Here is a 16476-nt window from a genome sequence, read left to right as displayed (position 1 = left end):
CCTTCGAAACCTGCTGCGTGCAGAGCGCCATAAAACCCGTAAGAGCTCAATTGCAAGCTCTGGATGGAGGATCAGTCGTCAAGCAGGTGGAAAACTTCTGCGCTGTTTCTCGAGGGTTTTTCCTCGCTGAAGGCAGTCTGGGAAAGGGCAGGGGAACAATGGGAAATTAATGATTTTCCTGCCGCGGGGGGACGGGCAGAGCGATACAGGAAAGAAAGGACTGGGAGGGCAGGGGCTCTGTCAGCAGAGCTGCTCTAACCTGGGGCAATGCTGGGAACTCGATTCTCACCCCTTGAAATAACAAATGCTGGGGGGAGAAGTGGCTTTATAGACTTTTTGCCACTTCAGCTGTTAAACCAAATGCTCCAGAGAGAAATTTGGCCCCTTCTTAAACCAATGTCTTATCTCCCACTGAGGCAGAGGAGGCAGAGTTTCACCCTGATGAGTAAGGCTGGCTGGGTTACTATTAAATCTAGCACCCAGAAGAAAAAATTCATCTCAAAAGAAGAGCTAATGAAAATACACGGCTATATGCAAATCGTAAAGTAGCCCTTAAAGAAATGCTTTCTCAGACCTGTTCTTTCTGAGGTATCCAGTAACCCGGACCTGACAAGCCCAAGGGTATAGTTTGCCCAAGGGAACACTGCTGAAAAGAGAGCAACAGCAGAGGGTTTCCCAGCACAGGGGTTTTCTATTCAAAAGCAACAAAGAGTGGTCCCACTTAGCAAAATCAGCCAGTGTGAGAGGGGTCCCGCTGCTTGTTCAAATCCAGCTGCCTCAAGCTGTTTGACCCAAAAAGGAGGTATTAAAAATTATAAGGTGGGCCTAAAAATTGCACCTTACTCAGCAGACCACCTAGCTGAACTGATTGTGGGGCCCCCTGGGTTCCCACCCACTGTGGCTGCGCTGTGCTCCTCCTATACCAGCCACTGCCCAGTCAGTTCTGCTTTCTCTATCAATTCTACCAAAGCAAGGCAGTAAAAGCTGATGAAAGTCAGCACTTTCTGCTGGGAAATTGGAAATTTTCTTGGTAAGGCAGATGTGAAGTCATTGCTGTCGACCACACAACTGCCATGCAGGGCTGTGGAGAAACTCCTGTGGCAAAGAAAGGACTTTGTCTTCCTGCCCATGTAGTAACACTAAATAACAGGAGTCATCACTCAGTTCTCAACTGGTGTATCTTGACACAACAAAATGAAACAGCTTCTCAGGCTACTCCCTTCACCTCTGAACACATTCTTCCCCCTGGATTCATTTGATGCTATCAGGATTTGCTTCCATTTTGCACCTTTACTGCTCTTACCCACTTTTACTCAGCCCCAGAGTTACACTCAGCTACTCCCCTACAAGCTGTCGGGGCTGGGGGAGCAGAAGCAGGTCCCAGCACACACTTCACAGCCAAAGCAAGATGCACTATGCTGGCCGCTCTGTCCTGTTGGCAAAGGAGCAAGAAAACATGGAAAGCAGGGTTAAAGTAATTTCTCCTGCCCTCCTCTGCACCCTTCCCACGTGAGAAGCAGAAAGGAGAGAAGCAGAAAGCATATCCCATTTCATGCCTCTGGCATGTGGGAGTAAGAACATTATATTCTAATAATCTCATTAATGCAGATCGGATGATGAGGGCCAATGATGAGGCACCACTTGCAGAAGCCCCATCAGTGGGCCCATTGTTGGTGCTGGCAGCTCTGCCCGGGAAAGCTGAAGGCAGCCCTTCTCTGGCAGCCCTGCACTGCCTGGCTGATCTTGGGCCCCCTCACTGGGGTCTCCAGAGGAACAGCAGGGGGTCACAGTGGGGTCACAGGCTTCAACATTTGTCTAATAGCAACCCCAGCCTGGACTGGAAAACACAAAGGGCAGAGTTGGGGTTCTTGTCCAAAATGCTAGAGTTGTATTCCTTTTTGTGGCAGAAAGCACATCCCCTCTTCCCTTCTTTCCTTTAAAGAGCAAAACCTTTGTGGTTTTGATATTTTTCTATATTTGCCAAGTTTTAAAAATCCTCTGTTTATCTCAGTCAGCTATTTTTCACATCAATGAAGACACCAAAAAATCAACCCCCTTCCTGATGGACACATTATTGACATCAGGCTTACGATTTTGAGCTTTTAAAAGTAATTTTAAGGCCTTTATAAAGACTCTTAAGCTTTTTTGAGCTTTATAAAGGCCACCTAGGAGGGAGCTCACCCCACAATACAAAGACAGGGGATTGCTAACAGGCAGATCTGTCCCCCCAACAAATGCCTTTTCTAGAGTCGAACCGTGAGATTTTGTTACCTACAAAGAACTTGTTGGAGAAAGATCTGCTCTTATGGTCCCACCAAGAGCACAGACCACCTTGGTGTCTAGCATCACGACCTCAATGGCTGCACAAAGCAACTAATCAGCAGCTTCAGTGTCCCACCACACACAACTCAGGAGGGTCCCTAACACACAACCCCTTCAGCTGGGCTGTCATCACCTTCAGCAGCACTGGGAAGAGTCAGGCAGCTGTAGGTAGCTCTGGGGTCAGAGCTATAACTACTCCATGCTTAGCTCTACCATGCAGAGGGTTTGTGTGGTTACATGGGATATTAATTTTTGAGCTCTCTTTTACCAAAAATCCTTTTTGTTGTAACAGCTAAGCATAGTACCACCTCAGATACACTGAAACAAGAGTAGGGGTGTAGTTATCCCAATTTCAAGTGACATTCAGAAAAAAAAAGATTTGTCCTCTCTCACTGATACACCCAGAGGTGATGTACCTGCTCTGCTCTCGTGGATTGTGTGTTTTGCCCTGAGGTAAATACCATGCTATGGCTCAATTGCCATTGTGCTGGTCACTGCAGGGATGGAACACAATTGCAGCAGCAATCAGATTTCATTTGGAATGAAAAATACAAACATGTTGCCTATGTAAATAGAATATATAGAAAGAAAGAGACAGAGTGTACGTGTGTGATAAAGGTAACACCTGTCCGAGAGCCACACCTGGTGATGACGTGTCAAGGGCAATACTTCGGTCATCAGAGTATCTTAAATGTGAAACTCTCTGTGGCACAAAATATATTGAATGGTAGGTATTGCCTCATTTGTAACCATCAGGAAAAGCTGACCTGCAGCCCTGTGCACTGTGGAAGAGATTCCAAGGGGAGAGCTGGGGGAGTATATCTGATTTTAGAGTAAATAGAGTCTTGCCTTGAGAACTGCATGAAAATGGTATCCTGAGGAAAGGAAGCCCTGTCTCTGCAGGGGCTGCAGTTGTGCCTTGTGTGTCTGGGCACTCTCATGAAGGGAGACAAGTATAGAAACGAGGGGAAGGCTTTGGAGCATCTTATCACTCTTCAGGCAGTCACAGCACTGAAATATGAATGTGTTACAAAGAAGAAATGAAACAAATCCAAATTTGTGTCAGGAAATGATTTTACAGAGCTCCCATTGTGTCTGAACTTATCAAGCAAAGCCTTCATTTCTAATCCAATCCAATCCAAAAATCGCTGAAGCCAGGTCCAGCCTGCTCACCACTTCAGGAGAGTTTGGAGCAGGCCCTTTCTGAACCACAGAGGGAACACATTTTGGAAAGTAAAAGAAATACATTATGTTAATTGTGCAAATGCATTTTCAGCATCCCTTAGAAATGGGCACATTTACCTGCAAGCTGACAAGGAGCATTTAGTTAATAGTTAAAATTCAAAAGACATTTCATTACAAATTGAATCATTCATGCAATAGTAGAGCAGTTTTGTCTTTTCATTTCCCCTCAAGCATTTTGTGCTGCACAGAACACTTTTGTACTCATTACTTTTGCAAAATTAACTGCCAGGCCAACTTTCAGGGGGAATTGTGGTTGAGAAATTCAGAAGGGAAAGGTGAAACTGGAAGAAAGGAGAGGGCCTTTTCCTGGTAAAGAGTTGAGGTTTAGTTTTGATGCAACAGGTAGCTCAGATAAATACCCTCAGGTAAATCAAAAGCAACCACTACAAGAGGACCTAGACACTGAAACGAGGTAGAGATGAAGATTATCCTATAGGTGAACTTGGAGCAGCTCTGAGCAGTTGGAGTGTCCTGCTGTGACTCGGGACTGGGGTCATACACCCAGCCTGCCTGCCAGCCAAGCATGACACACCTTGTGCCACCCCGTGTCAGCTGAAGGACAGGGCCGTGCATCCCGGCAGCAGCAGGAGGTGGCTGTCACAGACCAGCCTGCACAGCCCTTACTCTGCCAGCCCTGGCAGCATGTTGATATGAAAACAGGAAGACAAAGTGGGTAAACATGCCCGTTTCAGCTGACCTGCCTTCATCTGCAGCTCAGTGTGCCCTCTCTCTGGAGGGAACCTCCAGCTGCCGTGTCCTGCTGCATCATGGAAATATTTTCAGCTGGGTGGGAACAGAATGTTTTTAGTGGTGAGAGAGGACAAGTGGGTTCACCCCACAGAAATGCTGGGCAGGACTAAGAAGGGCTTTGCTGCCAAAGTTTTTCTTAAATGAAGGGAGACCAAATCCACCTCATGGCTTTGCACAGCTGTCCTCTGTTGTATGCCATTCCTGTGGTAAGCCTGTCATGTCCCTCCCTGTGGGTTTTAGCAGTGTGAAAGGAAAAAAAGAGAAAATTATTAAATTCTATCCTACAAGGATTGCTGCCCAAGGTGCCTTCCCCTGTGCCTCCTCTAAGACTGGCTGCATATCCAGAACAGGCCCCAGACAGCTTCATTCTAAACCCAAAACCATGAGTGACCACTGCAGAAGAGCACCAGCAACCTGCTCCCAGAGGAGTCCACCTCTCCCAGTGCCTTCCTGCCTGATTAAATGCCTGAAATTTTCTCTAACAAGTGCATCATCACATCAAAGATAGGAACAAGCACAGCCAACAGCCTAGGGAAGAGCAGCAATGTGTGCTGCTCATCTGACCAGGAAAACAACACCAGCACTTCAACAATGTGGCTTTTCAACCACGATTGCAGAACAATTCTCACTCTCCAGCTGGTATCATTTTGCCAGCAGCCCTCTTGGTCTGCAGATAGAGCTCTGCTGGTGGGAAGGCACAGCTTCTGGCTTTGCCCACATCAAGGAGGAGGTGGCACAACCACCAGAGAAGAAAGAACAGCTTTTCCAGAACCACATTGCAGATGGCAATGGAGGCAGTGACACTGCTGTGCTCACAGGACGAGAACAGCCGCAGCTTCTTCCTGTGCTGAGGCCCCAAACTGGAACTGATCCCAACCGAAGCCACTGGTACTCTGCAATAGCTGTCAGTAGCCTACACAAAGCCACTGGTTTCAACCCATTTCTTGGTGGGAATGTGCCCACACCCTGTGTATCCTGTGTTAACTCAACAGCTGCTGTAGCAGCATGACCTAAGGCTGCTGTTTTTTAGGATTCCATACAGCCCTTCCAAAAAAGCATCACTGGGAAAGTTAAGCAAGAAAACATGTGAAATCAAAGCCAAATAGGGAGACAAATTCTCTACCCCAATCCTCTGCTCCTTTCCAGCTCTACTATACCATCTTCACAGGACGAAAAGAAGATTCAGAAGCTGCCTGGGATTCTGCTGGGAAGGGCTGGCTCTGGAGGCCTTTCCTCCCTCCAGCTGCAGCATATCCTAGGGAGAAAACTTTAAGCTTAACCTTCAGGGGCCAACTCCTGGTATCCACCTCCCACTGAAGCTGTTTCAGTCAGAGCCCTTCTCTTTCCTCACCCAGTTTTGGCAGGAAAGTTCAAGGTGTCCTGGCAGCAGGAAGCTCCCTTGCTCCACCCTCTGCTCTGCACACCAGCTCTCTGAGCTTATCAAGGATTTGCTGCACCAGAGCTGCCAAAGACAGCGACCTGTTCCGTGTGGACACTGGGGTGGGAGCTGAACCCCCGGCATGAAGCACTTTGAGCCCTGGGCAGCCTCCACTGTGCTCCTCTTCACCGCTGTGCTCTGGGATTCCTGCTCAGCAGGTATTTCTCTTTTATGCTTCAGTTTTTATACCCTGCCCTTTCCCCCCACATATATTGCCCACTGGCAGTAATTTGTTCTTTCAAAATGAGGTGGGCTCCCTTGTCTCACCTACGGAGTGTAAAGAGCTGGAATTGATTAATGCTAATGAGAATTACTGGACATGATTGGTCATCATTCTGTAGAGATGCTCTTTTGGCAGCTATTTACAGATCCACTGTCAATGTGACTGAGCTGCAGGCTGCTCCACTGAATGGCAAGGAGATAGGGAACCATAGTTATTTGGTCTTCCTGTGCTTGCTGAGGAAAGGATCATTTGCAGTAACACCCAAGGGGCTCGATGTAGTGTGGTTTAGCTTTTATTGGGTGTTTTTTGCAGAAAATCTGGTTTTGGTCCCACCTTAATTATAAAAGTTGCCTAAAACCAAAATGCAAATGAGACCTGTGTGCTGCCCCTTTCCCACCAGGGTCCTACCTGAATTTGTATATCAGCACCAGATGAGACCTGCCAGCTGTTTAAAGATGGGTTAGCTTTGAGAGCCTATTCTTTGGGCTGCAAAGTCTATAAACATGAACCAATGCTCAGCATGCTGCAGCACTTCCTTCCCCAGATCATATACAGGTTTTAATGATTCTTCCCAGTGCTCCCGTAAGGTACTTATTAACTGAGAAAACAAATTATGGGCTTGGCCAAGGTCATTCAGCAAGCGTCCTAACAGAGTCAGACAGAGGAATGGGGAGTATTCAGACCCTTCCCTGGAGCAGGCTGCCCAGAGACCCACTCTGAGCCTGGCAGAGGCCATGAGGAAAGCTCTGGTATTGCTGATGGCGAATCAACTCAAAATGCAAAGCTGAGCAATGGAAGGTGACCCAAGAGGGATATCTCCCACAAGACAACCTCAGTTTATTTGCTGTTACTTGAAAAATACTAAACTCAAAGCAAAGGTTTGCTCAAAGGTATTGTTCTGTTTTGTTTTCCTGAGCTGAAATTAAACCTGAGCTATTATTTTGCAGTCTTCAGTGAAATCAGGCTGAAACTGATTTTTGCTATCAGACTCCAAATTATCAGCTCTGAGTGATGGTTTGACTGGAAATAGTTATCTCATAGCTTCTGCCTGGTCTGTGGACAACCAGCACATCCTCACCCTGTAGCCTCCCTGGGCCATTTTTCATCTATCTGTGCAGGGGATGCTCCACCCGGCTGCACTTGAAGTATACTGTTCATGGGAGCACAGGAAGAGGTATTTCTTAGATTCCCTTCCTTCTGCAGCAGGGGACAGACAGGTGTTGATGCACAGGGACCACAGCAACTCATGCTTTTCCCCCACTCAGGCATCCTGCAGCTGTCCTTGCATCTGATCCCACAGTGCTACAGGGAGCACACTGAAGCGGAGGGGCAAGGCGGGTATTAGAAAGGCTAAGGAAGCATTGGCTGATGACATGGACAGATTTGGAGGGCTGGAAACCAGCCAAAGAGTTGTGCCAGAGTGTATGTGTGTTCTGACTATGAGTAGGAAGCAGGATAAAGAGGCAAAACCTTCATCAAATCTCCTGTCCCTCTCCGTCCGTTTCTTATTTCTGTATGTTGTATTTTCCAACCTGAGCTGGTTACCATGCTGGTCCAAACTGGAGTCCAGCCAGAGCAGTGTCAGATGCTCTGAACTGTAGCAAAGGCAAAGCTTCCCTCTGGGGCCATGGTGGACCTGCTTAGGCCCTCCCTGGATGGGCTCAGCCCTCAGCTCTGCCTGACTCCTGCACACCCTGGAGTTACTGGGATTTTTCTAAGGACAAAAGGAGGCAGATGTACAGCCTGTTGGGCATGGATCTTCCCATGCCACTGAATGGTCTCTCTCATTTCAGTCCTTGCTTGTTCTGCCCCTGTGGCTTGGGAAAGGACAGTGGTTAATTTGAGCTCCGAGTGAACAGCTCACACCAGGGTCCCACTCAGGCAGAAGGACAGTGATCCACCTCCTCCTTATGGCTGCTGCTAGAGCAGGTCTCTGGAGCCTGTGTTGAAAGTGGTGGGATAAGAAAGCATACCCTAATGCAGCAGTGTTTAGGGGCAGGAACTTCCTTTCTCCAAGTTGGTTTCATCCTACGGACCTCTGCAAGGCCAGAGTTTTCAGATTTTCGTGTTAGATGTCCAATATTGCTTTTCTAATCCAGCTTGCCTTTTCTCCTTCTGGCAGCAGCTGAAGCCATCTCCAATGTTTCAGGAAGCTCCACGTCCACAACTGAGTATGAACCACCATGTCTTAGTAAGTCTTCATAAATCATTACTACCACGTTAAAGTCAGGTGATGAGTCTACACAGGTGACTGAGAGGCTGTCCTGGAAAGGGATTTATCTGTTTTCAAGATCTACCGTTGTGGGTGAACCTCTAGGATGCACTTCTAAGGCTCCTCCATTAGCATGGTATAGTATCTTAGGTACACTGAGAAAGACGCATAGGTTTGAAGAGATTAATTGATAGCTAATTCAAAGTTCCCTGCCAGATCACCTGCCTGTAGGCACTATATGGATTCCCAAGAGTGCCTCTTTCCCTGTCCTCTCAGGTCTTTCCCAAAGAGCCAGCTCCAAGCAACCTGAGATCCCACCAATACTTCCAGAGTCATTCTCCAACTCAAACATCAAACATCCCCCCCAGTCTTGCACTTCCTCTATTATAGTACATGTACCAACACAGGTACGTTACTTGAAAGCATAACATAGGCATATAGGGCAGGCATCCCTCTCCCTTCTCTGGGCACACACAGGACATACCTCTGTGATGGGAATTGCTGCTCTCTGCAGTGCAGGACAGTTGTACTGTGTGCACTGAAAGCCAACGCACAGGACCATGGTCCTCCCTGACATACATGAATGAGAGCAGCTGAGCAGCACCTGCACCTGCCTTTTCCCTGGAAATGTGCAAGAGGCTGGATGCCCTTCACCAAGCTCAGGAGGCATTCCCTTTTTGCAGTTAGCAAGCTTCATGAACATTAACACACAATATATGTAAATTCCTGGGTGCTGGGGTTTCACACAGCTTCTGTCCGAGCCCAAGGGGTTGAAATACCATGGTCCTTCAGGCTCCCTTTGATATTTCCACATTACCACGCAGGATATAGACACAGAGCTGGTATCTTCACAGTGCCCTTGGAATGGAAAAAGTATAGCAGATGCCTTTAAATAAAAGTATAAATGAAACAGCTAATGACATACTCTTTAAGTGCCTTTAGGAAATTGGACTGATTAAAACAGAAAACAAGATGCAAAAGATGCAAGAAAAAACCCATGGAATTGTTAAAAGTTATTTCATTTTTAAACATGTAAAACAGGGATCTCCTGATAGCGGCGTGTTTTGCAGCTGTTACACTTAAGTCACAGTTAAGAGCCCAGCAGAGAGCTGCCACTGCCCCTGTTGCTGACAGAGGTATTGGGTACCTGAACTATTGGAGGTCCTGCTGAAGCTGTCTCTATTAGGAATCCTCTTACTCTCCCACATGAGGGTTTCTCTACCCCAGGTTTGTTTTTTATTTTAACTAGCTACTTCTTTCATATGCCATTCCTAAAACTGACAAGAGGAGACACTAATTAAAAGATTTCCATAATGGTGGGCGCAGCAGTACGAGGAGCTGCTGGGGTGTTTGGCCAGACAAGGATGACTGACTGAAGACATGCACATGGAACTGAGCACTGCCGCCCACCAGGTTAAGAGCCAGGCTTAGGGGAAAGATGCTAAGGCAGAGTGACAGGCCACAGGGCAGACAGCGAAGTCACTGTCTCATCTGCCTTCTAGTAAAGGAGACCTGTTGTGTACTTGGCCTCCCATCAGCTCACCTCATTTGTTCTCCACCAGACGTGAACTTCTGCGCGCAGGCGGCCGTGTGCTGCCCGTCAGGCATGGACGATTACGGGTGGATTGCAGCGGCTGTTGGCTGGAGCCTCTGGTTTCTGACTCTCATCCTGCTCTGTATGGACAAGATCATGAAACTCCGGCCTGACGAACCCAAATACTTGGTGGCCTGAAGCAGGGACTGAAGCCAGCAGGCAGCAGCACCTGGGAGTAGTGAGGTGCAGACAGATGGACAAAGCATTTCAAACACTTCCTAAGAAACTGAAAAAGAAAGGAAACATACCTTCAGCCAAAAAAGGCCAGATCTAAGCAGGGCAGCTGCTGAGGCTTCATTCTCCCTGGCAGGTTGGAGCTGCCAGCCAAGGTGTGGACTAGGCAAGTCCTTGCAAGCCACCACATATGTCCCACAGTGCAAAAAAAAAAAAAAAAAATCTTTTCCCTGAGCTGCCTCATGCTTGCTGTGAGAGCGACAGCAGCAAGGAGAGGTGAAGGACCAGTTCCCAGTCTATAGCCTGTTGTCTTAAGACAACCCAGTGCATGATCTTTGGTTTGAAACAGAAAGTGGGCAAATAAAGGTATTTTCTGAAGGATCAACATAACCGGATCCATTACTGGGCTACAGGCCAGGTTACATCAGAAGAAGGATGTAATTCATTGACTTTACCAAGTCCTTCTCCCTCACTAACCTGCAATATTTAGAAGTCTATTAACTGATGCATGGGAAAACTCTCTTATGGAAACTTAGGGATCGTTTGGGCCGGTTTGAAAGTAAAACTAGTTTTTCCAGTGCCATTTATATGTGAACTGTGTTGCAGGAATTGAATGTTACTTGTATTTATTCAGCATGCACCTGTCTGAGTAACTAAGCCAAGCTGAACTATGGCAAGCAGGTTTAAACCAGCATATGCAATTCATGCACAAAACTGCTCCTATTCATATAAGATGATAATAAACACTTATTGATTGAAAGATTCTCACTGACTGGTTTATGTGGATCAAGCTTATATTGGCAAGGAATTAACCCAAATTGTTAGAAACAGGATTCTAACAAGACATATTCAAGCAGGAGTGTTTGCCTCATGGCAGTCAAACTCTGATTTGGGGCAGTTGCACCAGTCTGATTTCTATCCATTATTAAAATAATAAATCTGTGTTAAACCTATCTAGACCCACACAGGATTAGCCAACTTGCTAGAGACCAACTGAAATGAAACATAAAAAGTTACTTTTAAAGCAAAGAAAGCACCACTGGAGATTTTTATCTACTAAAAATCATTATATTCTCCCACCAGCTCATCAATATGTAACTTCTCCAGTGAGAAAAGATAGGTATCAGTTTAAGACTCTTCACATTGATTCTGGCACAAGTAGATACTTTGATCAGGACAACTCTGTGCCACTTCAGAGTGATGGGCAGTTGTCCCTTATCAACTATCCACCATCAAAAGGAATGGTGACAAGTCTGACACGGAAAGGACACCCTTTCCTATCATTAGTATCACTTAAGACAAAAAGCCTTTCAAAGTGAAACACTGAACAGAGATGCTAGTATCAGGAAAGTCAGTTTTAAAAGGGAAGGGCTTAATTCTCAGTATTCCAATATACAACAATTAAAACAAAAATAATTTTCACAGGACAAATCTTTGTGTTGGACCAGCCAGCTCTTTCAACGAAAACAACCCCAACAACCAAACAACAAAAAAACCTCTCATGTATTTACAAACTTACAGAAAAAAGGACTCTCAGTCAACATCAACACTCAGGTATAAAGAGCAGTGAGTTCACAGTTAAAAACCACTTCAATCACTTGTGTAACAAATCTTCTACATACATAATTTCTTTCCTATTATATTAGTGTTAATAGTGGCAAATGTTCATTGGCTTGAAAGCAATGTGAAAGATACTGTGAAAAAATCTCCATGTATTGCCTTAGTGTCTGCCTTCTGCAGGCCTCTTCCTACAGTTCTACAGACTTGAGGACACTGTTCTCCTGGTTGGGAACACAGAATTGCCTGCTGGATTTGGCACTGGTTTTCACTTTTGAGAGGATGTGCTTCTTAGCTTTTGTATGTCTGAGTGATGCAAACTTTACATGTCTTACAGCCAAGTGCAACACCCACAAATGAGCTTCGTAACAACCGGGCAATTCTGGGGGGCTTCCTGAAGCCTGCCTTTGGAAGCACAGCTTGTTTATTTTTCACGCTCTCCAAAACAGTCTGCTTGTGGGCAGCTACCTTCAAGGACTGTAGTAGACTTAAACCTCGGGTTTTGCTTCTTGCAGCTTCTGTTGAGGATTCCCAGCTCAACCTAACTGGGGAGGAAAGGAAAAAATCTGTATTTTTTCATATAATGTAGTGCCCCAAAGGATTTTGTGTGCCTATGTTCAAGGGTGAAACCCAAGTCCTCACAGAATCATGCATACAAATGAAGTATCTTACAGATTTTTTCTGCTGTGAAATGTGTACTTTTTCTAGACCTGTAAACCTCTGATCTAATTTGACAGTTTTGTTTCTTACTGCATCCCCTACTTTGACAACTGACATTGTCAGGTTTGATCTGTAGCTGCTTCTTTTCAAGTCACTTGATTGGGTCCCTTAGAAAAATTTAGTCCTGTAATGAATCTCATGAAGATACTACTACTCCCAGCGTGTTTGAGATCCCTAAACAAAGTGACAGTGCCCCAAAACCTCAAAGGTTACCAATGTAAATATCTTACCTGTTCCTATGCAATATAGTATAAAAAATAAAATATTATTTTAAGGAGACTCTCCAAGGTACACTCTATGTGCTGTACTGATCCTAGGCACCATGGGCAATCACGGGTACATAAGCAAAGCAACACACTGTGCAAAAGGAGGAGAAAAGCCCTAATGGTATTGTCCGTGTTTCAGGGGCTTGTCAATAGTTACAGGAAGCACAGAATAAAAAAGTAGCATCCAAAAGACTTGAGAAATTGACATAAAACCAGAAATTAGTATGCAGAAATGGATTATACATACCTGATTTCTAAAGTCTAAAGATTACCTGTAGTCTACTGTTACACTTTCTGCAATAATTTCAACAAGGGACACATCATAGCACACCTTGTGAGTTGTAACTCCTATTTAAAGAGCAATCAAGTCACAGTAGAAGGCTGTGGTCTGGTTGTGAAGCACAAATTACAGATGACTGTATAGTACAACACCTTATAAGTGTGGTCTGTGAGCAGTGTTGCAGACTGATATACTAATTTACCATGTATTATTTTATGACCTTAATAATATCACTGACAGGAATAGTTGACCTCTAGTCGTAGATCCCAACTAGTGTAATGCTACCCAAGCCCTGCTGACTTCAAGGGAGTTATACATCCAGCACGTGCCCAGTTTTGTTGTTTGGATTTTTTTGTATTGTAATTCAGGAAGCCTTTTTGTTCCCACAGGAAATCTTGGAAACAAAACATAACTCCTGATTTGTCAGCATGCATAAATCATTTCACCAGTGCTAAACCTAAGTGCCCCATCAGACTGCTATATACAACATTATGCAGGCACTTGCACATCTCAAAGCACGTAAAAAGTAAGATGGCAGCTCACGTTGCCTATTAAGCTGCAAATTACCCTCTCAGATTGATGATGGAAATGTTAACACTCCAGTCATTTATAGTCATTGTCTGTCCAGTCAAATTCCATGTCTTTGGACCTAAAAGTTCATCTTTGGACCTAAAAGTTCATCACTGGAATGAAATGTAGGAAAAAATCTATTCCAACTCTTACAACTTAGTACAAAGAAAAGGAAGAAAATTGTTGAAACCTGAATGGCTGAAAAAAAATAAGTGTGACCAAAATACACAAGTTTGAACCTCAACACTGCTGAGCAAGTCAGCAGAGTTCTTCATATTTTCTGGACAAAGTTTCTGAATTTCAGGCATGAAGGTATGTAGTGTCTGGAAAGGCAAAAGAGGTGTAAAAGGCACCTGAGAGAGCTGCTGGTCTGAAAACATCTTGGACAGACAAACAGAGCAGTAGGGACATGTAACTGATCAGCACTTCTAATAACAAAGGAGAAAAACATTAGCATCAGCAAAGCATTCCAGGGTAACTACTTTAATTTGCCTGGAAATAATATCAATCACATCCGACTAGTGGTTTTTAAAATTCTTAATTCAAGACTAAATGGATTGGTACTTGATGCATGAGTCTTCATCTTTTCAGATACCATTGCTCTGGTAATGACTCACATTACTCACTGCCTTTATCCTTGGGGTTTTAGTGAATGAGCTACATATTAAGCAATTGCACTTTACAATGATTACACTTTGCAAAATCACCAGAGGAATGAAAACTGGCAAGCATCAGAGCTCCCTACTCACATGAAGCACACAGACAAAAGGCAAAGGTTAAATTCATAAGAAAAGGTGCTGTGTACTGGGAGTATGTAAGAATTTTGATAAAGCCATTACAAAAACTAGGATTTCAGAAATTTATTGTAGTTAATCATGGCCAAGGAATGGAATACAGGCATTCTTGGGAAGCAACCACCCTCTCTCATCCTTACACTCCAGATTCTGCTTATTTTGTGGTGTCAACGGTACCAGCATATGCTGTGAAATTGCTCAACAACTCCTATTTTGTAATAACCTTCTGGAAATAAAACACAGGGTAAACAATGCAGTACTGTCTCCTACATCTGCAAACTGTTTGAAAAAAGAAATACAGCTCTAAGAGACTTGTGACTTTTTCTGTCCAATTTGACAGCATGAAATCTAGAGACACATTCAGTTAAAAGATTTTGCTCACCTATCATAAAGCTTTACAGGCTCCAATGTCTCGCTGACATAAAACTCCCTCAGAATTAACTTTTCCCTCCAAAACGAAAGCAGGGGAAAAATGTCCAGTCCCAGTGACCAGCAAACAAAGCTCTGCTCCCATATCCTGGTTGTCATGGTGACCTTCACTCTAAGAGCCAAAGAACAGAACTAATTGTAAAAGTCTATGTTTGTTCCCTCTACCACTGTGTGTTAAAGTCATGTCCCTGCCAGACACATTTTGGGAACAGCTAAAATGTTTGTCTGGGGACAAATTACACATTCACATTGTGTCAGTCCTGAATCCTTGCATTTCTCTCTCCAAAGGTTCCCACCACAATTGGTTTGCCACTTGAACGAACCAAAAGAGCCTGGGGCCATTTATAACCTAAATTAGATGAAGATGTCACAGGCCATACAGACCTTTTGTGGGCTGTTGCAACAGCAAGGTGAGATCATAGGACCATAGAATGGGTTAGGTTGGAAGGGACCTTAAAGGCCATCTAGTTTCTATTGCCCCTGTCACGGACAGGGACATGTTCCACTAGACCAGGTTGTTCAAAGCCTCATCCAGACTGGACTTGAACACTTCCAGGGATGGGACATCCTCAACTTCTCTGGGCAACCTGTTCTGGTGCCTCACCACCCTCACAACAAAGAATGTCTTTTCAGTTTAAAGCCAACACCCCTTGTTCTATCACTACTTTGTAAAAAGTCCCTCTCCAGCTTTTCTGCAGGCCTCTGTAGGCTATTCCCTGGAACCTTCTCTTCTCCAGGCTTCTCAAAGGTCCCTCTAGTCGAGCTCTGTCTCCCAGCAGCAAGTACTGGGGGAAGAAGATACAACCCTTGCTGTACGTAGCAGTCATAGACTCATAGAATCGACCGGGTTGGAAAAGACCTCTGCGATCATCAAGTCCAACCCTTGATCCAACACCGCTGTGGTTACTAGACCATGGCACTAAGTGCCACATCCAGTCTCATCTGAAAACCCTTCAGGGACAGTGAATCCACCACCTCCCTGGGCAGCCCATTCCAATGCCTGATTACTCGCTGTCCAAAAAATTTCTTCCTAATATCCAACCTAAACCTCCCCTGGAGGAGCTTAAGACCGTGCTCTCTTGTCCTACTGCTCCCTTCCTGTCCCCTGCTCAGCTCACAGGTGAAATAAAGCACCCTCCCAATACAGAACTGAGCTCTCTTACAGCAGCTCTCCCCCCAGCATTTTGAAATAAATCCTCTGAGGACTGTAGATAGTTTCATGCAATAATACCTTTCTATGACTTTTTCAACTTATCCCTTGTGAAAATCAATCACTCCTGTTTCTCCCCACCCTCCTCTCTCCTACTGATTTCATTTTCCATAAACTTCACATATTCACTACCGAGTTCATGCATGAACTTAAACACAGTGTGTCACCCTTCAACTATTTCATATAAGTAACTATATGTTTCAAGAAAAACATAGAAGATCAAAGTCCTGGTTAAACTTCCTGTTGCTCTTTGGTGGCTGTATATTCTAAACTATTTACTCATTTCAGCTTTACCGTTATTATTCACTATTGATTCAATATACTAGGTTTCTGCTCATCGTGCCCTGCTCACAGCTGTGCCCAATATTGGTTGCAACAACCCAGAAGACCTGCCTTGTCCTTTCCTTTTCTTCCCTTTCCAGTGGGGAACTGGAAATCAAATTGACTCCCAACTGATATTCTGTAAGCTTTGCCTCTTTTACCATTACTTCTCTTCATAAAGTTCTTTTTATTCTTACATTATCAGTGGCTTTTTCAGCCTCTGATTTATCTAATCAATCATAAACACAAAACAAGTGGTACCAACATACAGAGCTGCAGTTCATGAGTCATGGGGAAAGCCAGAACTATCTTTTCTAGCTTGTAGTTTCCAGATCACATGATTAAACATGCAGCCAATTTTCAGAGTGACT

At 44.7% G+C, this 16476-nt stretch overlaps 1 protein-coding gene across 2 annotated transcripts; it reads left to right on the top strand.

The window, feature by feature from the left end:
• The first annotated feature begins 5663 nt into the window (after nt 1–5663).
• On the top strand, nt 5664–10718 carry TMEM213 (transmembrane protein 213). Of its 2 annotated transcripts, none has more exons than XM_027680522.1 (3): nt 5664–5913; nt 8104–8169; nt 9753–10718. In XM_027680522.1, the coding sequence occupies exons 1-3, from the start codon at nt 5838–5840 to the stop codon at nt 9920–9922; spliced, it is 312 nt and encodes a 103-aa protein (XP_027536323.1). In that variant the 5' UTR covers nt 5664–5837; the 3' UTR covers nt 9923–10718. The 2 variants fall into 2 exon arrangements, with proteins under 2 accessions (XP_027536323.1, XP_027536322.1); XM_027680521.1 differs by having other exon boundaries at nt 5671–5913; nt 8101–8169.
• Nucleotides 10719–16476: the final 5758 nt, after the last annotated feature.

This window comes from Neopelma chrysocephalum, unplaced genomic scaffold (genome assembly GCF_003984885.1).
Source record: "Neopelma chrysocephalum unplaced genomic scaffold, ASM398488v2 Primary Assembly neopelma1_59, whole genome shotgun sequence".
Lineage (NCBI taxonomy): Eukaryota > Metazoa > Chordata > Aves > Passeriformes > Pipridae > Neopelma > Neopelma chrysocephalum.
The sequence above is the reverse complement of the archived record's forward strand: the minus strand, read 5'-3'. Positions and strand labels throughout refer to the sequence as shown.